Source organism: Trichoplax adhaerens, genomic scaffold (genome assembly GCF_000150275.1).
Source record: "Trichoplax adhaerens TRIADscaffold_11 genomic scaffold, whole genome shotgun sequence".
Classification (NCBI taxonomy): domain Eukaryota; kingdom Metazoa; phylum Placozoa; class Uniplacotomia; order Trichoplacea; family Trichoplacidae; genus Trichoplax; species Trichoplax adhaerens.
In genome coordinates this window covers 258367-283266 of record NW_002060953.1, presented here as the reverse complement: position 1 = coordinate 283266, position 24900 = coordinate 258367, and the positions used below count along the sequence as shown (strand labels likewise).

The following is a 24900-nucleotide window of genomic DNA, read 5'->3' as shown; positions in this document are numbered from 1 at the left end:
GGAACAGAAATAGTACTTGTAAATTCTTGAGTGAATATAAAATTAAAAGATGATCAATGAATAGACTCCATATCCGATTACCAAACCAAACATAGATTGTAAAATGTTCAAATTATTTGAGCTCGGATTTGGCAATTTTGTCGGTGTCATCCAAAAATTGATAACATAGCCGTTGTCGTGGTACTTTAGCTAAAATGCCTTTCGTATAGTAATAGCGTAGACCACGGCTTAATTTTTCATAATTCATGGTATCATTATTTTTGTGATATCCCCATAGGTGTGCAATGGCGGTTGGATTGCGCAATTTAAAAATGCGTTCCTTTTTATCAATCCATGAAATAATGTCTTTGTAACGAGAATCTTCCAATAAAGTTATCAGGAATTGCCATAGATAGGAGCAGTTTTTGGTCACTATGATTTAATACACATAAAATAATTGATTATTAGGCATTGCACCTTTGGATTCTTCTATTAGCTAGATGCACATTCTATGAATATAACAGTAAAGATCCCATTTCTATGCACCTTGTAGTTATGCAAAGGTTGAGTCTATATTATTTACAAGCTATGTTTAACCTTCGATTACTTTCAACTATGGGATTGATAACTATTATAATAACCATCCGTATTTCAATTCTCAACGATATCATGACCATCTTATCTTACCTGGTGGTAAAAATTTTCCATTCTTAAATATTCTTGGCGATACTAAATAAGGATTTGCTGATTTGAAGGATTAAAACAAATTGTCGATTAATATTTTATCAGTAAATTGGAGGGATAAGCTAATCAATATCTTATCCTACTCTATTGCACTATATATAACAGGTTAAATAGTTATTCATAAAATTTTGCTAATTTATTATAGTTGCCTTTGTTTATGCTATGGTCGCTGGGCATTGCATGATAATTGACATTAGGGCGACTTGGGTGCGAATAAGGAGTAGTTGGAGGAAGATGACATCCTTCCATTTTAACTATAAGAATAATAATACAATCAGTGATTGAAGCTAATTGATATCATTCTTGTAGATTTAGTTAGTTTAATTTTACACAGAATCGATAACATAAAAATAAGCAAGTATATTTATGAATCGAGGTTATAAATATTATTAAGTGGCGTATTATAACGCTATTCAGTAAGCATAATGAATTATCCGCTTTGCGGTAATAACTGAATGTCACGAGACAAGATTTATAAGAAAATCCTACATTATTTGCAGTGATTTAATATTCAATGTCAATCAATGAATCTACCTTCCTTATATTTATAGGCCATATGCTGTAGATCTAAGACTTATTTTATACGGTAGCTTTGCTGAGGCAAATAACATTATCGTGAGTAACCCCGAATTTAACTGATTAAGGATGAAGCATGTATAATATACACAAATTGCTACTTGAATTAGCATTGCTTAAGATGGAAAAGCCCTAACCCAAGGCAGAAATACGGATAAGTTATCAATGGGGATTACCATCGATAAATTTAGAGGTTATTAAGTGTACGATCAATCGTGTAAAAGATTAAACATCAAATTAGGATTTAAATTATTAATATATAACAAGATCTATCGATATAAAGTGTAATTTCTATTTAATTATCTTTAAATAAAATACTTAAAAAAATGATTTACTTTCAACGTATAAGATAAACAGGTAAAGCTAGATGACCTCAGTAACTTGAGAGGCAAAATGCCATAAAAAGTATTGACTTTACAATAGCTTGACTAATAAGATCGAAAATAATTTCAATTAAGCTATGACTAAATAACATTGCTATGTATAGTAATAATATTCTCGTTAACCGCCCCAATATTTAACGACCTAATGTTTATCAGGTTTTATTGTTTGTCTAACTATAGGAAATTGATAGATTATTATTTGTATGTTCAAATAATAAGGAATGCATTATAAGCTATTTTTTTATGCTTCGATGCATTTAATAAGCAAAGCAGAGTTTAAATTAAAGGTTATGATAATGTCATAGAAATAATGGACAGTTTAACGCTATTATTATATCAGAGTAGACTGCCGTAATAGATTGTAGAAATACATTTGGCGTTTATGGTAGCTTCGAGTTGGACAAGATTTACTAGACTTTCAGTAGCTACTATTTCTAAATCATCAAGCTACCTTTCATTATTATGAGGGAAGCTTTGTGCAATAATAACAGCTATTGCTATTGTATTAAAAAACTTATTTACAAATATGTCGGGATCAGAATATAATGTTTCACTGTGATTTTAATTCTGCACAGCCTACAACACAGGTGCTCTATGGAGATATATTATTCGACGTTCATGTACAACTGAATTCAAGTTGGACATCATTCCTATACATTCCTTTCTTTTAAGTAACCTTTTCAGACACGAAGGACAATTTACTAATTGGATAACAAATGGATAGTATTGAAAACACGTTGCCTTTCATAAGTCAACAAAAATCAATATGGAATGTTGCTACATTGATTTATAAGTTATGAAAATTTAATTAAAGTCCTATAGTGATGTAAATTAAAATCAATGGGAACAATAATAACTTGTTAAAGCCCTATTCTGTACTTCCAGTCTAAGTTAGTTTCGAGGAAACCTTGATATAATTCCAGACAGAAGAATTTATAATTGTAAATTAAGTTTTATTGCTGCCTGTGAAAGTGTAGTATACTATTAATAGCCCCTATTTCAAGGGAAGCTTGAACTGTTTTAATATTCAACGCCTTCAACTAGATAGAACAGACGGATAGAATATCCCTTATTAGACTGAGTTCGCTGAATTAAGGACTAAAACCTCGGTAATTTTCCATTATACGCATAGTAGATTTCATAATTTTATATGATGAATAGAACATTCACTTTCATAATTTGGTATGTGATTTTAAAAGCATTTAAGATAACTGTCACTGATAAAAAGTGAGTTATGTCGATCAAATGGTGATCTTAGCTGAAAATTGCTAATTCAAATCAGTCTAAGTTATAGTCCTTCACATATTGTACGTCTACTGTTAGAACGCATAAGCATAGCAACTATTGTTTCATTGTACTGATTTTAAATGCAAAATATGCATGGATAATTAGTAATTTTTTAGTTCTGAAATAGCTATAGTAATGATCAAAACGGCGGGAATTAGAAAGTAAAAGAAAAATAAGATAAAAAAGACTGAATAAAAATGATGAGAAGTCCAATGCAAAGGACGGTAAACTAGATCTGATATTAAAATCTAAATTAACAACACAAAGAAAATGGAGTAGTTATATTTGCTTGGATTAGAACAGGAATAAAGTGGATTAGTAAGCCATTGCTATTTATAAATTTGTAGCCATAGATAGGTTTCTTTCTTTTGTTGTAGCATTGGTTGTAGTTACTTCTAGTGGCCATCATGGAGATGGGCCCTGCTGCGACAATGGTAGTACTATGATGGATAATCTGATATTTTGGGTCATATTTTATCAATTCTGACTTAGATCAACGATTAGAATGAAGGATTACTGACAATGTAACAACGACTATCGCACTAGAGGACTGCAGTCACATGCGATTTTACCATTTGTTCTTCTTTACTTTATTTGCTAATGTGCTATAAACCAGTAACACTTTTTAAATGAAGTACCTTAGTGACAAGTATCGATATATTCTCTCCCAATACTAAGTTTAGAAAGTTATTTGCAAAAAATAACATTGTGGGCATATTTATAATTAATCTTGTTGGTACTAAAGATGAAAGACGAGCACGATAGATAGCACGATTTTGTAATTATTTTCTATTTACCTCGAAGCAATGGCGAAGGACCATCCGGATATCCCTGCCAGTATGGATTACCTAAGAGATCAAGAGAAATGATTAAACAAATGAGAAATAACTAATTCAACTTTGAAGCTATTTGTATTGTGTATTAAAATAAAATCATATCTCAATGTTGGACTATCAATCCATTCAACCGATTGAATCACTGTTTAGAATTATCCCATATTGAATCAAAAGTGTCAAAGTTGTTGGGCTTAACATACCCATTAAAACGATTGGTTTAGGACATGTTGGCATAAAAAATAAGTTAGAGTTAGTATTATAGACCGTTGAAGGACAAGTTTCAAGGACTGCCATGGTGTTGAATAGCAATAGAGAGAAGTGGATAATAAATGGAAGCTAATAAAATTGATATTCTACTCTCGTCAATTAATTGACAGTCTTAAGTTGTAATTTTTTAGTGCAATTTAAACGATTATAGTATACTGCGATACAGTTCTATTTGAATTTTTGAGTAGAATTATAGCTCATGGAAAAGGTAATCTCAACTACCGTATTATTCTATATGAACACTTCCCGCTGTAGGCTGCACTTTAAATAGTATCCAATTGCGGAAGTATATTTTCTCTACAACTTTGTATTCTTAATCACAGGGACAAAAGAAAAGAATAAGCTATTGATAAATCCTAGTGAAGTAAACATAGAATTTTATTTCCTGTTTATTAATCTATTGTGTTTTAAGACTTATAGTAAATGAATCGGATCAAACAATTGGAAAATTTAAAAAATGCTTATAGTTAGAGTAGGCATTTGCAGTGGTAATAGGAACTCCATTGAATGACAACGGTAGTTGGTTAATTCGGGAAGTAGAGCTAAGTAAAACTTTAATTTTTACCCTGTCATCAGAAAAATTATTATTCTTTAATAAGCCAAAAGGTAAATAAAGTTACGTATATTTCTAGTCCAAGTGATCAATTACGATTATAATTATCAGACTTTTACGGTAAAAGAGTAATTGTCAGAAATGATGCAAATTGAATTTTTTTTCACTGCATATGGCAACAAAAAACAATAAAGGGAAAGAGTTTTTGTGATAATTTCTTGAGGGAAGAATGCTTGAGGAAAGTAATTATTAGTGGTTTATATTCATTTCGATCACGATAAATAAAGTGAACTGGCAATCTGATCCATTAGCTCAAAATGTTCAATGTTAACTGAACGATATCATTGACAATGCTCATTTATATCGTACCTTTCCAACTAGTCAAAGACATACTTCCGGATTTGAGTGCTGCTAAATTATTAGAGTTTAGCGTCGGAGTAGTTAACCCATAGTGTAATATAAAGTGAAGATATCAGTATAAATTGTGCGATAAAATAGTATAGTTTCGGTTATTATTATTTTTTAGCCTTGTTGTATTATTAGCACAAGAATAAATTATTTCTTCGGAAATGACCACAAAGATAACCGATCATCGGTAATGGAAAGACAAAACTGGAAGCTAATGTTGTAGCAGTTCAGTCGCTTTTTCTACATTATGGATATCATTAGTCGTTCTGTAGGTGGAACAGGAAGTACGTTCGATGATTACCTTGTTCCTTGTTGGGTGATTATCTGATTTATATTCCAATGTTGCTGTATCAGAAGAAGTAAAAGCAAGAATGGTCTAGCCCACATTTGAAATTTTATGGCGTATTATCAATATTCGATAATGAGAGCAAACTATTAGAACATTGCGTTTCTGTTACGCCTGCTAATTGAATAAATAGCGTCGGCCAATATCGTCAAATTTAAGTACCATTGAGTTCGATACTGATAATTTAAATGCAATCCTAGGGAATCCAGCCAATATGGCTATTTGATATGACTTTAGAGCTAGATACCGGTAATTTAAAAGTTATCATAGGAAACTAAGATTCAGTATAGCTACTTTAATACTATCAAGTCAGATACAGGTAGTGGAAATATTATAAGAAAGCCAGTTGATACAGATTTTGGGTGAATAGTAAGTATTGAATCATTGATTAATTTTATTTGCTAGAGCTATTTCAATTGACCAGGATTCTATTTTTCAGCAAGTATCCAATATTGTGGATAGTATGGAACAAAAGCAGTATAAGGATAAATGTTCTAATATTGAATAATAACTGACTTATCACTTCCGCATTGCAGTGGGCCCATAAAAGTATGACCTCAATTGAATTATTTATTTGTAAAATTTAAACGCAAATATATGTATACGCATAATTACGCAATCTATTGCAGGAAAAGAAAGTGAATCATTTAAAAGTAGTATAACGGTAGTATTTCAGCAATTTATTAGCGGAATCTTCGCATTGAATCTGACGCTCAATTCTAATTGAATGGTGACTTTTTTAAGAGACTATGGCATCAAACATCCATCTACAAGGCTAAAATAGTCTGGCTACACCTTTAAAGCAATTTGTATTAGTCGTTCCACCGAATTTGAATCAATTAGATAGTACTGTGCAAACATATGATACGGAATGACAGCAATTTTACTTTCTGTAGAGTAAGAAAATTGATTGGGACCGTTGTCACTTTGTAAAATTCTAGTTAGTGTAGAGACTGCTTTCAAGCAAGACTATGAAAACTTAAGACATTTCCCGAAAAAACGCTTATAGCGTTGAAATAATATGTAGAACACAATTTCTTTACATTTGTGGTAATCGATAAAACTAATCTCAAGTTATACTATACATATCCATTCAGTAATAAAAAGCCCTTGGTTTAAGTTTAATATAGTGAATAGCTATAGTAATCTAAACGATAAGTGATGAGACCTGGAAACGGTAATGCAGATGAATTGATTCTGCCCTTTTTAATCTCTTCATAACCATTTTTGTCGTTGTTATTTTCTGCTAAGTACCTTAAAAGGAACGTTTGTATAGCATATAGAGCAAGGCTACGAGTGAATAAAGGTATAAGAAAGAAGACAAATCATGACTAAACATTCACAGTTACTGGAGATAAAGTCTATGTCTTATCTATTTCTCCAGATATAAAACAAATATATCAATGTATGATAAACTAAGATATCAGAGAACGAATTGATCTTTTCTCTGCAAGGCAAATATCAGATTAAATCAAATAGATGACGGAGTTTAAATTGGCTGTAAGATATTTATAGTGTCACTTTGTATCATTACTTCTGTCGCTCGTAATGGGAAGCGATTAATACAAATAGAGAATAAAGGATCATTAGAAGCCTTGATATTGCGATCGCCAAAATTTCGTTAGCATCCGCTTAATGGCGCTAGACTACCGAAAGGCATAATTCAGTCAGTGGACTGGATAGCGGTAGAAAATATTGAAAAAATTGATTACGAATATGAGGTAACCTGTATTTCTATTTTTATGACATAAAGTTATCTTGACAGGATTAATATAGAACTAGGAACCAAAATAAAGGATTGCAAACCTATAAGTTGAGCATAGTAAACTTACAATACTGAAGTGAATATATAGAAGTATGAATCCGCTGTTATAATTGGATTTAAAGATCTAATGATATATAATCGTAGTGTATGAGTTCTTAACCATAACTGCTATAATTAGCTGATACAGTAGGCGATAAAGACGAAGTTAGCTATGAAAAATGATTTTATGGCCATACTGATAATTTTGAAAAATGAACGATGCATTTAGCTTATTGCTGAAGTACCGTTTTGCAAGGAAAAATTGGTCAAGAATTGCTCTGACAGTTTCCAAGCTCAGAACTTTAACCGCTTTATCAAGATAAATTTAGCTACTAAGGTATATTTTGTTGCAAATTAAGAAAGAACACATCAATAGAAATATCAAAGTTGGATGATTGAATAGATAGCACTAAAGCAACTATTCCAAAACGGAAGTAGAAGCATAATTCTTCTACATATAATATGGTACTTTCGATAGAAGCCTAGTCTAAGCTCAGTGAAAGCAGACTTACTTCACAACTGCATGCTTTGACTTTTCGTCGTCACTATTGGCTATCACTCGATGCATTTGAAAAGTTAAGTTTAAGCGTTGCCATTGATTAATAGCTGACTTAAGTTAGTGTAATTTAATTGATAGCTCATACCGAGTTAGATACTGACTGGCGAGGTTACTAGTGTTTCAAAATCGCGGTAAATAAGTATATAATGTCACCTAACCATAGAGATTTATTGTTTGAGGTAGTGAAAGATTTACATTCGTGTACTTTCGATAGCTACCACGTATAAGTAATAAGTACAGACTTTCTGCTAAAAATTGTTTCATTCTACTCATTGCAGAATATCAAATAGGATATGCGATTAGTAGTTGATACTTAGTCACAGGAGAGAGTTGAAATAGTTAAAGTTCTGTATTAATAATTTATTAATAAATATTTAGAAATTAAGAAGTCTTTTAATTACTCTCATAGCATTAATTGTTAGGATAGCCTAGTTTATATGACATTACAGCTTGCTACTATAATATTATTTAGGGTCTACCCGGAACATAACGGTAAATAAGAAAGAACTTTTAATATCCCTTCAGTATCGCTAAAAGTACATCCCTCCTATTTATTGTAGATGTTAAATGGATACTCTAGTTGACTGGTTGATTATTATTCAGGAAACTGAAAGATTCCTAAGTAAGGTTTTACGTATAGCATAGAATTTAATAAGGAAAGTTTTCTTGGAAAGATAAAAGTTTTTGTTTCATTTAGTGTGATGATTGACTTTGGCTAGATACACTTCTCTTGCGTGATTCCTATTTATTAGTCTACGTTCTATCTTACGTATAGACTTTGTAAATTTCCATATTTAATTCCTATTACGACCTGAAAGCTTGTTCTCCTCAACATTAAAGTTAAGACCTTTATTCACTACTTTCAATACTATCGTAGTTGAAAATCATCCATTAGTTCTTCTTATATTACTTGAGAATTATTACTGATAATCTTTCTTAGAGCTTATACAATGAGTCAATAGATGGTAATCAAATCGAAATCTTTACGCTGTAGGATGAAATGAAATGTAACGATAGTTTTAGATTTTATGAGCACAAAAATTGAACAACCGTTGCTTGTTAGCAACTTATCACTCCAAAGATAAATTATATCATTTATACTGGTCTCCTACATGCTCCCGTTAAGAGTCAAATATTAAGTAGTGATTGAGGAAGATAGTTTATGCATATTGTAGAAGGAGTTATGAGTATGCTCTGATTCGACTAAAAGAGAGGAAATTATATCGATTGTGAAGCTACAAAGATTATATTTTATACATTATGGATAGCTTGAAAGGAGAAAACTGTGTATCTGTATTGATTATTAACTACGGTAGTTGCAATAGAATTTTGGTATAATCAGCTTGGAATAAACGGAACTGTTTCTACGACACAGGTACTGAACCTGATAACGGTGTAGAAATTTTCCTGTTAGTCATCTAAGAAAACTGCTTGTCTACGTATAATGATCTACCAGTTTCTGCATAGGTAAACATTGCAAATATGAAATAGTGTCTGGGAAGGATACGCTACAAAATGATAAAATAATTCTTTCTAACTGAATTATACATAAAGTACGAATGTGTGTGAAAGCTAGAATGTTGTGTCCTCAAGTGGAGATTAAGCTAGATGTGATATACCTCCGTGTTAGTCTTTTAATTGGAATAGAGAAAATAAAGACCATAATTTACTTTAATTTTAAGAACTTTATAGCATTTTCTGTGTAGAAGTTAATCAATTGATACCTGAATGTTTCAGTTGCGGGTGTATTTTACTTGAATAATAGGGTATCGATCTCGTTCTATAAGTATGTTGATATGAGTAGATGAATGTATCGGATTGTGATCGTAATGTTTACTCATATTATAATAATTCGATTTTAACCTAAGTTTGTAATAATAGCTATAAAGATAAACAAAACTCGTCTTAGAAGTACCCAGATGACTGCTATGTCAGAAATAGTATTTAGATCTCGAAGGTTTTTATATCATAAAACCCAATGTTGATAATAATGCTGCTACTGATGATAATAATAAAGATGATGATAACAATTATTATCAGCGACATGAACAAGTGGAGTACTTATTGAGGTCAATCAACATAAAATACTAACCTTCAGCCGAAAATTGTTTATAATCATTCGGTAGGGTAGAAGTTAAAGCAGTGGCTGCATTGGGTACTGATGTTGCTGTTTCATAAGGATAACCAGTTGTAGGAGAATAGAAGCAATAGACAAGAGGAGTTGCCGCTGTATGATTATTGTAATTGCTGGTGGTTTTATAAGGGTCTACTGAAGTATTAGGTATAGTTGGGTCAAACAGTTGACCCCGATGGATATAATTATTCGTTGTTTTGTCATGAGTTGAAGAAATAGTATGAAGCAACGTTGATGGCGATGACATTGATGTTGTTGCCGGTATAGTGGCTGCATGACAATGTCGATTGAATGCATCAACATGCTGTACCGTGGGATATTGTGGCAATGAGACCGTCCATGATGATGGTGGCGTAAGTAAAATAGAATCTTTCCATGTTGTATTGCTATAACATTGGCAACCGCCTTGTTTAAAAGCGCAATATCAGCCACCGAATGGACATCATTACAATAGATTTGGAAAAATAAAATTGTCTAAATCAATTGTTATTTTTTTGATAAACAGAATTCGGTTCTGTCATGTTTATAGTTTAGATCAATGGGCAATTATTAATCAATTATTGTTATTTTTTACTTTCTTCACGGCTGAAATTTTACCCCTTATATCGCCATCATTCATCAATATGTTTACCGATCATTGAATCATTTGTTAAAACTTTGATTTAAGGATAAAATAAAATCATTAATTTGCAGTAACAAATACGGAAACATGCCGGCATTATAGAATTAGGGTAAAAGATATATGAACATGATATAATAACTCCAATGTTCGCCTAAAAAAGCTGTAATATGTTTTATATTTTAAGAATCGATTAACGAATTAAATGTGCGAAGCTAGCATTCTAATAAGACTAAGCATCATACATAAACTGTTTTTACATTGACTAATAATTACTGAAAGATACCATGCAAATAATGTATTGTTCAGTACAAGAATTAGCAATTATCTTTCATATGGGAATAAAATAACAGGATATTCTTACAATATTGCTTCCATCACTATTACTTATGCAGATTATTATAATATTGAAGTAATGAATTGAAAAAATAAATAACATTCTAGGATACTATAAAAAATTAGGCGATGGAAAATCTATTCCGTCCTATGCTAATAAAATCTCGAAGTGTGTAATTTAAATAACTTGCGTGTTATCACCTTTGATTAAAAATGATTACCTTTAGACTCAAAAGTAGTTGCGTTTGATATTTTTACAATATCAAGATAATTCTTTTATAGTATGAGAGAATGACTTTTCGGTATTTTTGTTTGTTATTTTATCGCTTACTATTGATACTCACATGTGTAATATTGTTCTCTATCGGTTAAGCACATATATTTAGCGTCTTAATTGAAGTGAAGTAAATGTTTTCTATATCAATAAAATTATGATCAAAATTGATAGAATTTGTAGGCACTAAGGCTCGATGACTGTTATAAAATTAATGTTGAAGTGTGATTGGTTTTTCTGTTTGTGAGCAGTTATAATGATGAATGGGGAACTAAATGGCTAAGATTCTTTAAAGGTATTAGCGCCACATTGAACTTGCTATCATACATCATATATATTTATTGAATCCTTAATTTCTTGTGAATATTATAACTTCCTTTCATAACAACTATAAGTTTGAACAATCGATCTACTGAGTGTCCAGCTTCAGTGTATAAAGTATACACAATCATACGTGTATCTGAAATTTAGAAATAACTATTTACATGCAATATTCTATTAATGTAAGAAAATTTATTACATTTTCCCCCATATGGCTTCCGTGTATGTTTACCAAATAATTATTGGCTATAATAAATATAGAAAATATCATGTCTATTAAACTGAATTAAAATTTTTTGTCTGTACCGAAATATGATCGGACGTACGTATTTCATTTTTAACGGCAGGCATGTGGAGTAGTTTTAGTGCAGGATAAAAACCAGTTACGGGATTGTTTAATATATAAGAAACCTACCATATTGTCTAACTGTAGGTTCAAAAATGTAACTAATCTAAAGGGTAAAGCGAATTTTTTAAAGTGTAATTTTATGAAAGCAACTTATTTAATATTTACGCTTACAGTATACCTACTATTGACAGGATAAGAAATTGTTTATTAGTAACGCTAATGGTTGGACGTTGGAGTATGTTAAAATACATGATGTAAATTTCTTTCATATGTATTTGAGAATGAAGATGGATTTAGAATTATAATTAAAGATGACTACCATATGTCTAATACTAGAAGGAATTCTAGGCTTTCCATCGTCGCTGAAATTACTAACTTACGTATATTCTTAATCTATTTGCTAGACAGAAATTGACTGATTTTACGTGCTTGAGGCGTAAGTTAGATATTTTAATTTATGCTACGTATAAAATTAATTTAAAATATATACGAAAAATTCTCTATAATACTGTAATTTAAATAGGTTAGACTGTGCGAATTATTAGTTGTCAGAAAGATAGTAGATGGAAATAATACAGTAGTTATTGATATGCAAGTAATATGCCATCATAGCTCTTTCATAGTTCGAACTATAACATAAAGTAGAAAATTCCTGTTATTTGGTATTGCTAAATATTTCTAGTATAATGAATATTTTACTGATATTAGTTGTAACATTTATGAGGATGATCATACAAATATACAGCAATATTCCTTGATGGATCGGTGCATTTGCTAGTATATGTCATTTTAAAAATTTTTTCGGGGATTGCTTGATTTCACAGCTTTATAACTAACTGTGCCTATCTGTCATGTGTAAGACATTAATCAAGAGGATCATTCTTATTTCATTTATTACCGATGTTATAAGGAGGCAGACGTGTTTAACTTGCAGGATATCTAATTAAAAATACTACCGATAAACATAAGGTTTGTTCGTGTACTTAGCATGAATTGGCCTAAGTTTGTTTATTGTTACGTTAATTGGGGTTAGTTTATAATACACCTATAGATTGAAACTTAACCTGTAAATGAATAAATAATTACAAAGATTATGATGGCGATGATAAGGGGAGCCTTGATGAAGAATTATTAAAATACACTTTTGTGGATGTAGTGATAAACATATTAAACGTTCTTAATTATTAATCTAACGTTTAATAACGGACAATAACAATTTTATATAGCTGCGATTAAATAATTCCTACCCTGGTTCTTCATCTTTGAATTCGATTAAATCTGCCGCTTAGCAATCTAATGGTGATAATGGCCGATGTGGTCGAAATAGTTGTTTTAGCGTAGATAGATGAAGATTGAATGAAATAATTTATGGAGTAAAAGAAAATTATTTGAACAGCACCCGTATTTTGACTTAGTGTCTAGATTAAGATGATATGGATTTCTAGATTAGTATTTATCCGGCGATAAATACCGTAACTCTTGAAATTAGTAACCGAAATAAGGAAATGAGAGATATAGTATGTTTTTGTATGAGTCGATACCCTTAACTGTATTGTTATAAGGCAGTGTTTTAACTTTTCCGGATAATTTTTCAATTCGTTAATACCTTTTTCAAAATTAGTAGAAGCTTGACAAATGAAGATAAATGATAAATTTGGTACTAACTGTTAAATAATTCTGTCGATAATCGGTGAAAGGCTTTTAGAAAGAAATATGATAGCGGATTGAGTAATTACCAAAGTAATCAACCATAGAGAAAAATTTTAGCAAATTATAAGAAAGTATGAGGCGTACATTTAATCAATTTTAGCTTAGATTTAGAATATCCCAATTGCGATTATAAGTATCCAAAATGCTTCCATGTATTATAGTCAAGTAAAAATTTGATTTTGGACGTACAGTAACAAAGCTTAATGGCCAAGTATCCACTTAGAGAAGTAATCTTAGTTGTTATTGACCTGACGAATGTTATATTTTGCTGTTCTGGTATTGGCGTTTCGAGTATAATTGCTGTAGAATAGTTACAAGGAGTAGGAATATTATTTTAAAGATAGAAGATGAGATTTACAGCTTTGCATCAGTCTATTTTATCACAGCCGAATCTACTATGTTAATGGTAGCAGGTGGGAGAGTGGATTGGTAATGAGGTGATAGGAATAAGGTATATATCTATCTCGGTATGAATTAGATGACAAATAAATTGTTTACTTATACTATTCGAAATGGGCTAATCTGTGCTTTTAATTTGGAGCGGTAGCTATCGATATTGATTTAATTGAAGACATGTTTATAGTACTAAATTATAAAAAGAGGAAGCTGAAACCCGGTATATCATATTTATAAATACAATACATTATGAAAGATGTGTATTTTTATATTATATTTTTTCTTCATTTATTGATAAATCAATAATTCATCTTTAAAATGATTTGCCGCACATATAGCAGCAGATGGGTATTGATTATATTGGATTAATGGAGCATTTCTAGTCAATAGATTAGCTATAATGAGTGTTGCATTGACTTAATGTAAAAGGAGGTGGAAGTAGTAATGATTAAACTATAGTTTATGGAATCTTAACAAATCAACAGCTCGCGTTGATATGAATTGTTCAGTATCATACAACAAGTTAATTTTAGTAGGTAGTAATTATCATTAATAAGCTTCCTATTAATTGTCGCTTACTATTCATTTAATTAAAATGTCATCTATTATTATATGGAAATTCTTAGTTAAATTGTACCATTCTATTTATTGTTCCGTAACTATACTCTTGTTTTGTTGATGATCATATTCGATTTTTAATGTTATCAAGCAAAATATTCCAAACAATTTTTTATCTGTCATTCTTCACATCCGCTTTAGCTAGTTTAATAACAACAGATTGAAATCGCACGCCACATATTGGCTGGTACTGTCAGGATAAACGATTTGTCGGATTGAATGAGCTTCCATATATTGACTAAAGAGAGCATTGATACAAAGCCAGTATACATAAACAATATTTAACTTCCAGATTCATCGTCATCTTACCAGCACTTGATTTCTAATTACTGCACGATGTATATAATTCCTATTGCATTTTTTTATTTAGATATATTGAAAAAAGTAGGCCGCTGTTCATAACGTAGATCAAAATTGTTAACTTTTGTAAACTATTTGCTGCTATCATAAGATTTTTATGACATTAATTTAAAACGAGATGTTCTATTACAGATGTTTCAGCTGTAGAACCAATAAATTCTAGCTTCTTGTTGGCTGAAAATGGACCTCCTATCGATTAATGGGTACGTATACGATTGGGATTCATCTGCTGCGGAATTTCTTTATTAGCATTAAATACAACAGTAGCTTCGTTATATATTAATATTTACGAGCATTTCTTATATAAGCAAGATGTATTTCTTCCTTGAGTCTCGTTCTTAACAATATCGGATGTTATTCCAGTAATAACTATTCTAATTTTTTTTTAATCGTTACTACCGGCTAATGTGTACCATAAAAGTATACATTTAGGCGCGACAGGAAGAAAATTAGGACTAAATAAAATGCTTACTATTGAGCAGGGAATAGTATGATCAAGAAATACTGTTGACAAATTCTATAGTATTGCAATCCAATCAATTGCCATAAAGAAGATTGAATATAATACTATCACCCCGTACAATAATTTTATTTATTGTAATAAAATCGATCAGTATGATTGACTACCGTTACTGTCAGCGTTAAATGTTAATATACATTGTTCTTGGGTTGTTATGATTGTTGTTATTGTTGTTTCTGATTTTGATCTTTGCTTGACAGTATAGAAATTTTATCAGTTGTACACTAGTATCTGCAGACTTACATTATACAAATCACTAAAAGTAATTATTGGTCTTATCTTAAAAAAGTTTGATCAGTTTATAATACAATATTTTAGTCAAAAATAAAAAAGTGGCCACCCTTTAAATATAAATTAATTTAATTTACTATATTTGATCCCTCTTTAATAAAAATTATATTATAGCGTGCAGTCTTGATCATTGCTTATAGTTTTGCATCATAATGCTACCGTTATAAGTTAACAATCCTAATTTCAGGAAGCAATAAATTAATTTTACAATTCTATATGCCTTGTCCATACATACATTCATTCATAATGGTCTAATGGTCTAAATAATGTCCAATATCATACTTCTAATGTCAGTAATTACGAGGTATCAGTAGGATTAATTTAAGTTAAAATGTCTAGATTTCAGATACGGCATATTTTGCTGCCCTGTCTATCAGCACATCAGGAGACTGATGAACAGTTTATATATGTCAGCATATGATTGTATTATGCATGTGCCTACTGTTATAAAATTCATGAAATCTAAAAAATAAATGCTAGACACAGATCATCGTACTATGGTATCGAGTATACAATTCTTATTTATTCCGCGGTATCAATTAAATTACTTTAAGCTATTTCATATTGCCGCTTTAATTTAGATTATTGTTGCGCCGAAGGAATGTCTTTGTTATAGTTATTGATTATGAAGAGAATAAAATTTCTATATTCTCTTTATTTGTCATTAGCACAGGTTTTCACATGTCTGTCTATCTCTCTTCTAATTACTATTTTTCTGTAATACTATCTATTTCTAGAATTAGCATTCTAAATGTTAAAGATTGTTGTCAACTAAGATAAAACATTTTCAATCAGAAGAGAAAATGAGCTCAGAATAATATAGTACTCATTATTCTTGATTGTTAATTCTCATCATTTCTCTTTTCTTTGAAAATTTAGATTAAGAATTCCTTGAAAATTTAGATTAAGAATAGCTTGCATTTAAGCTTTAAAATAATCGCCAACCTATTCCAGCTATAGTTTTGAATCAGCAAATCGACCCATAGTATTTCTGCATGCCCTAACCCTAACCGGAGCCCGTTATTTTTTTGCTATTCTTGATTTACTAGTTACCAGAATATTATCTTAAGAATAGGCATCTTGATTGTAATTTTTATAATGTCTGATACAAGCTATATAGCGTTGCCATACATTCACAGATCTTCGTAAATGTAGTTAATAGCTATCATAAAATATTTATATAAATTATTAAGAACTTTAAGATTCTCATTTTTATATGTCAAATTATTCATACTCGAAGAGCATATTTTCTGTATTTCTCGTTGTTTAAGAATTCAAAATTTGTGCTAGGATACTAAATCCTTATTTCATTGCTTATTCTTTTGGAATTTATGCCTTAGGAGGCTTGAGCCACGGTTGATTAGGGTTTTCGCAGGTATCATATTTTGTTTTAAGTAAGAAGAAGTGGCTAGTAAATTACTCGTGGATATTTCAGAGATTTTAAACGTGTATCATTGACGTAATTTTAAGCATATGCCGCCTGAAGAAAAATATTAATCATAATAACAACATAGCTAGCGATATATTAAGAAGCAGATGCTAATATGGTAAAAATAATTTAATATCATTTAAAAATTCACTCCTTAGTTAATTTAGAATCAAGTTTCAAAGTATTAATTAAGAATAAGAAGTCATGAATTTATGGCAATAAAGAGTTTTGATAATGCTAAAAAGATTTATTTGTTTATTCTTGTATATCAAAGTGTTGAACCAGTTGCATAAAATGAATTGCTGATACTACTGAAAATTTTCGGGAATGAGATATGGATTAGAATTAACAAAGTTAGCTAACATGAAAGATTCTCATTTAGCGCTAATCTTGCTCAAGGCTTAGCAATAAGATTATGATGATCGATATAGGTTAATTGATCGGCGGTTAGCATTTGGTGCTATATTAATCTATTTTAAATTTAGATTTGCATGTTCTAGAGTTGGCCGCTTCAAGAGGATTAAAATAAGAAGTAGATAATTACAATAAGATCTTAAAATCGATCTCGCTAAGATTTCGTTTTAGCTATTCTAGTAATTTGTAGATGCATATAGCATTTTGAGAAGAATTCTACTTTATACTAGCTATAATTTCGCATAATTGCCCGCATCATCTTCACTTAAGACATATGATTTATTGCTGCAATCGCTTCTGATGGCAAAGCTATCGTTACTATTGAAAGAATGAGTAAATTAGTTTATAAGTATGTTTTCCTTTAAAATGAAAAGTTTATACTATAGGCCTTCGATGAAGAGAAATCTAGAATAAGGAGCGATATATTTATTCCATGAATGAAAATAACATAGTTCTATAGGGGTCATTGAGTGGGGTAAGAATGAAATTGTTTTTTTTGGTATATTAGCGAATTCTACAAATAGTAGGCCTATGTATCATTGTCACAAACCAGCTTCGTGACAAGGATAACGTAAAACAAATCTCTAAATTACTATAGTCTCCGGGATTCGCTATTCCTTAACTACCTCACAAGAATTTAGACGCCTTTGATTCTACATTAAACTCAACTTGACAATTGAGAACTACTTCATTCAACTATCTGACGGGCTTATATACCCTTCTATAGTAGCTAACATTCACGAGTCATCTTATAAAAATATTTAGGAGAACATCTACTAACTAATTTTTCACAGTCGGACTACAATATGTCCATTCACAGAATCATTTCAGTGCACATTACAGCACAGCATTAAATTTACTGTAACACATTTATAATTAGAGTAATTCCTATTGTAAGTAACTAGTTGTAATATATTATCACTATATTATATTAACCAAATTTAGATAGCTATTTCTTCACGGTAGTTCGCACCATGACAATCATAGTACAGGAGACAATATAGGGAAATAAAATAGTGTTTGCTTTATTTAAAATAGACATTATAGGGTAACTGAGGAAATTTTGGCATAAAAAGTGGTGATATAAGATCATAAATACGAAATAATTGCCTCTATAAAGTTCCTATTCGCTTATTTTTCAGTTCCTTCTTGACTGTATATCCAAATTAATAGTGAATTTTGTAGCTAGATATCATCAAGTCGTGGTATTTGCTGTCATGCATGACAATTTGTAGTTCTAAGGGCACCCGTATTGCAGCTGCATAAAGTATAAGATAACATTGGAAGTTGTTAAATTGAACCTGTGGGTACTTTAAGATATTTTTTCTTCCATTTTCCATACGAAAGATTGAAATTAATATGTTGTGATACTATTACACTAAGAAACTCGGGATAAGTAATACTCTGCATGTTATGGCATCATTATTTTTGTATATATCTGAATTAATATGGCGTGACCATGAAATTCCAGGGCAGAAATTTAAATCTATTTGCAACAGGCGTGATTATCATCTAATAGAGTGCATTGTTGCTGGCCTATAGCGAGATTATTTGTCTATTTATTAGTTTTAGGATATTAAATTGATCATTGAAATTAAATATTTCAGTTCAGTTGTTAATAGCGAATTTACTTATCAGCTACAAGATAACTGTGACCTGTTCGTAAATTCATGACACTGCTATAGAATACCATCAGCGAAATATCTGCCTCTTCTGCCGATTTTTAGCAGCTACTTATAGCTAAGGCACATAATGTATTAATGCCTTTTTGATTTTACCTCTACATTATCGCATATGATTAAAAGTTACCAAACCTAACACATTTACTACTACATTACTGATCTGCTATCAATTATAGAAATGCTCAGTAATACTTATAGTGCGATATATTTCTTGAAGTTTGTTTGAAAAATTTTATCTATATCAAATTATTTATAATTTTTTTACTGAATAGGATATATGAATTAGTTGCATAAAATCTAAGAATTGTATTTTTGTAATCACTGCAAACTTATTATAGAAAAATATTAGATTGAATTTTGATCTATCAATAGTAATTGAAAGTAATTCAATTTAAAGATGGAAGTGCCTTGTCAATCAATGAGTCGGTTAAAAACAGGAAGATAGCGATCAACAATGGCATTGAAACTGTCTTTAGAATCAATCACGCTAACCAACATGAATGCAGTCTTAGCCTTTTCATATAGATATTAATAAGATCAAATATAGCTCAATAGATAATAATAAATAACCGAGATTACAAAATTGTTTTTGATGGCTTAGTAATCAAAGGAAGCTATAAAGAAATGGATAAATAGTCATACTCTTTGATTTGTTCTAGAGGAAGTGGCTATTAATAGTTAGAAGCGAGCGAAGGAAGTGAGGGGTAAATAATAACTGCATAATAGATGAGAAATAGAATAGCTTTTGACTACAATTGAATGATTATCATGATTTTATTATTTTATAATTTTACTGATAATTATTTATTAGCTACGGAAGTAAACTAAAATAAGGTATTTATTCCAGTGAGCTATTATATTGTATGTGCCTTAAAAGCATCAAGCGGCTATCTATGATCGATATTCATTTTAGCTCTCGATCAGCTATATGACGAACTATTCTCTAGATAAAGTAAAAATAAACGATGATTAATAACAATGCCAGGATGAAACCTAATATTAAAATTTGTCAAAGTAAACATGATTAAACGAAATAGATATGATTGGGTATTCAATCAACCGTATCCAATTGAGTTGATTAATTACAAACGATTGCTGCTCATATCTTTTGTTTGATATCGATTAATCAGCTTTGATAAGAATTATTGATGTAATGTTTTTGGATAAAGTTGAACTTTTTCTTATTTTATCTAGTGCTCTTTACCAAATTTTAGCACAGTAGCTGATAAAGAATGAGATGCTGTTCAGTGTTTAGGATTTTTTTGCTTCAGTAATAAGTATTATTGAATAAGAAGGGGACATTTCTGCTATCTGCAATTACTTTGACCATAATAAAGTTAAAAGCAATAGGAAATGGAAAGAATAATGAGTCGGGATATTATCATCATTCCTATAGTCGGTTGTTGAATAGAAACAATTAATTATCAAATTGAACACCATGTATTTAATCGCCTAACTTTGTGATAATTACATAGTAGGAAGGACATAATGAGTACCGGTATAATTCAAGGAGTGATCGATACTTTGCGATGATTACGCTACTAAAAATGATAATTTTTAAGTACCAATTCAAAATTAGACTTTATACAGTAGGTTAGAAGCTAACCGAAATTTTATACTAAAAGATGAATCTATTTTCATATTTATTCTGTAGTTATTTTTACTTCAGAATTGGCAGGTAAAAGAATGAATGAATGGCAATACATTGTCTTAGAAATTAGGATAAGTTGCGTTTCAGATAAGAAAGATTAAAGCCTACCTCGGTACCTGGTATATTTAAATAAAGAAAAAATGAGGTTTTGTTAGGGAGGGAAAAATGTATCTATGAGACTTCAGATATCAAGGTTACAATACTCTGTTATGGTTAGTAGTGCCGAATGAATGCTAAAATCTCGAAGTTAGCAATTAATTCTTAATAATTCCGGCTGAATGACAGTAGAAAAGCTTAGTGTTTTGTATTACCAACTAAGCATTTGTCAAAACCATAAATTTTCAACAACGACTTAATTGTGTTAAGGTTATGATGTGTTAGCTTGCTCGTACATCACAAAGTTTTATCCAATCTGAGAATTTAATTTTAAGTATAGCCATTAGAATTTGATTTTATTCTTTTAGAAAATTCTATAAGCTTGATACTTAATATTATCGATAGATTATTCTTTATACCCATTTTAGATTGCTTAAAGCCTTCAAGCCGTTGGTAAATATCTTTCTGGATGATTTATCATTGGGTAATTGTAATTGTATAATGGTTTTCCGATCAAATCTGGGTAGATATAATTATCATTGTGTAAAATAATCGAGTCTATCAAAGAGTAAGACTGCACCAGGGAAGTCCTGTTGAGAAAGATTCCTGGAATAATCGTGACGATTATGCCGATTATGCCGATAAGATTAGTTAAATATAATTATGGATACTAATAAAACAGAATAGGGTTATCTAGTTATTGAAATGTAATTTACATTTAAAAAGTCCTTATGGAAGTTTGTTTTACTAAGTTCCGTTTGCTATTCTATTGTGCATTTTATAGGCCACTTTCGATAAATTACTTTGATTTGATAGCGGTAGTTATTTGATTAGCCTATTGGATGAATGATGACTTAAGAATGCGACTAAAGGAGGCTTAATTCTATTCCTTTCATAAATATTACTATTAAGTTACTATAGTAAAATGGTTAGATCAATGTATCAGGAAATCGAAAATGTTGACTTTTAGTTTATATTTATTCATTGCTTTCATTTTATCAGTATATCAATACTAAAGCGATCTCTGTTTAACTATGAAATCATTGATAGTACTTTTTTAAATATTCATTTGAGCAGGAGACTTACTATCAGTTATAATTGGTAAGATACCCGGTATTATTGCAAACTTACTATCAATTTTACATTATTATAATCAGTTGTGCCGTCGTCAGTATTATTTCTGATATCGAATGCATCAGTAATGGTATCATAATTGATATTCTTTTTATCGGTTATCCCAAATACAATTGGTATGTTAAACGTAATGAACGGCGCTTTTACCATTCCAACACCATCGTCATTATCTCCAGTTGTTATCTAAAGTTGTCATATCGAAATTAAAATTTTCGGCTGTAAGAGAATAGAAGCTAGTATCTACAAATCCTTCCACCCTTGTATATCATCAAATATATAATAATCTTAACCTACTATAACGCCGTAAGAATTGATTTCAAGTTCATGGTTAATGGCAAGATACTTGCTAATGTTGCCACTGATCATATCGAGATTTTTGCAATCCTTACTCAAGAATAGAAGTTCTCTTCATAACTATTTTAATTAAAAGAAATGGTCGTGAACGCAAATCATGATTTATATTACCAAGTTGCTATGCGTCTAAAAAAAAATTCTTTGATCGTTACGATAACAGACACGATGTTAACTTATATCATTTTTTATTCCAAATGGAAATAAAGAGTGGATTGGTATGATGTTACCAAAAAGCAGCTACTGATCTGAATTTATATTGTTATGGTAAAATTTTGATTATCTGCAGTAGCTGTTTACGATAGATTTTTGTTAAACAATCTTATAATTACTGAATTACAAATGCTAGAAGCAGAAAAGCAGAATTACTGTAGTTTACGTGGGTTTTATACGGTCTAATCAAGGGAGGCAATTAGATTTCTAAATCATAATTCAAAATTTACTAATTATAGCTGCAAAATTAATGGTCATCGAGCATAATAAAGTGATACAGTTGCAAATGCAATTTAAGTGAGGTCACTAACGATGATTAATTATTCATTGCTTCAAGTAATTTTAAGTTATTAAAGATAAAGTTTAATTCTTGTTCAGATATCAGCATTAAGTGTGTAAAACGTATAAATTTAAATGTTTATATGACTTAAAGCAGTTTTAATAAAAGCTACAATATGTCATAGCTCTTGCTAGTCGGTAATGGTTAAATTTAGGCCAATTGCCGATCAATATTTATCTCCTTGAATTTGTAGACATTAATGCGTTGGATTGTAAGCTCTTACTAATGGCTAGATAAAATACTTCATTTATCTATTAGGGATCAAAGCCAACAGGTACTAGTGGTAAAGTCGAGTAGTATGTTTTCCACCAATAGTTTTTGCTGAATCTTTTATAATTTGAGTTCTTCACTCAAATTTCAATGTATGTTATGCTATATAACAGACAGTCGTGTAGCGTTAATGTTAAACAAGAGGAGGAGATGATTTTTTGTCATCGAAAGGTTAATTGCAACATAATTAGATCTAAATCTTAGATTTATGTATTCAATTTTTACTTTTAATCCTTAGAATTAGCTGCAATGTAGGTTGTAGTTAAAATAAATTCTATGTGTCGTCTCAAAAGTGATAAAATAATGTAATAATTAAATAAGAGTGTCAGCTTCATTAGGTTTGGTTTACATTCTCTCTCAGTAGCCTCTTTGCTTATATAGGTAATTAAAAATTAAAAAATTTTCAACGTTTCTGCTCTTGTATTAAGCCAACTATTTGCTGGCTTTAAGCAAGACTTACCTGATGGCATAGGCATGCCAAGGTTTGGTGGTGGTCTTTTAGTTTCGTTTTCCGACATTAGCCAAAGTAATGGTGATTTGATGGGATAGTAAAAGGATGATTGATCCAGTTTTCCAGGTACTATTGCATTATAAATGGAACATAGTATGGTTATTAAATTAGAATTATGACGTCATATAGAACTATTAAGTTAATAACCCGCCGCGCTAGATGTAATTATTTTCCCCCTAATATTAGTCAATTCATTTAAAGCAACACATTACTACTATCCTAGATTAATATTATTGCATTTTACAATAATAAAATAAAACGATCTTACGTAATATCGGATAATGGAAAGAAATTTTCATTAGCAACGTGAAAATAGATCGTTATTAGCCTTTAATATAAATATTATTTCTTGCACATGAATTTATTACCCTGATGATTTGAAATGATTATAATTTCTTAACAGTGAATTGAATTTAAGGTAAAGATAGGTAAGAGGAACAACAGTGCAATATGGGGTTACTGAATGATGATGATTAAACATGGAAAAGCTACCGGTGTAGAGTTGTTTCCGCAATTTTTGCAGTTTCGTAGTTGGATGGCTTAGAATATTCATTTAACTAGCATTAGATTATTACATTCTATAATTTCGCCAAAAATCTAATTCAGAATTAATCTACTCGTTAAATAATACAATATTAAAATAGAAAGCTTTATTTTAGGTACTTTTACTTTTCATATGAGCTAAAGATGGAAATCTATAAGATATTTGCCAACATAGGACAGCCAAGGTGTTTTAAAAATAATTACAGTAAATTTTCTCGATACTTGTAAGATATATCTGGGAAATGGACGGTGTTATTTTAACTTTTCTGTAATAGCAGGATATAAATGCATAGTTTCATAGTAGTATTCGTGCTAGTTGCTGATTGGCAAACACTTTATAAGGAGGATTTCATATAGGTATACAGATAAATGCTAACGATAACGTAACTGGTACGCTTTTAATTTATATTGTTTGACATTATTTAAATGTATAGAAGCAGTCACATGTTAGAACTTACCAGCTTTTAATGTACTTTCGAGCTACATAAAGCTAAAGAAATGATAAATTTTACAATAAGCATGATGAGTGTAGATACTCAGTCAACGATTAGCAGATGAACACATTCCTTATTAATGTACCAGTTATAAACTATCCT

The 24900-nt window shown here is 30.4% G+C and overlaps 2 protein-coding genes across 2 annotated transcripts; both read right to left on the bottom strand.

Moving 5' to 3' along the window:
* Positions 1 to 112: 112 nt before the first annotated feature.
* Positions 113 to 400, bottom strand: TRIADDRAFT_29770 (uncharacterized protein; the record flags this gene model as incomplete). Its single annotated transcript, XM_002115435.1, has 1 exon — positions 113 to 400. A coding segment is annotated over one exon (288 nt), but the record flags the coding sequence as incomplete, so codon positions are not given.
* An 8136-nt stretch (positions 401 to 8536) lies between these two features.
* On the bottom strand, positions 8537 to 10123 carry TRIADDRAFT_59433 (uncharacterized protein; the record flags this gene model as incomplete). The annotated part of the gene is made up of 2 exons (XM_002115434.1): positions 8537 to 8610; positions 9835 to 10123. The coding sequence occupies 2 exons, from the start codon at positions 10121 to 10123 to the stop codon at positions 8537 to 8539; spliced, it is 363 nt and encodes a 120-aa protein (XP_002115470.1).
* Between the last annotated feature and the right edge of the window lie 14777 nt (positions 10124 to 24900).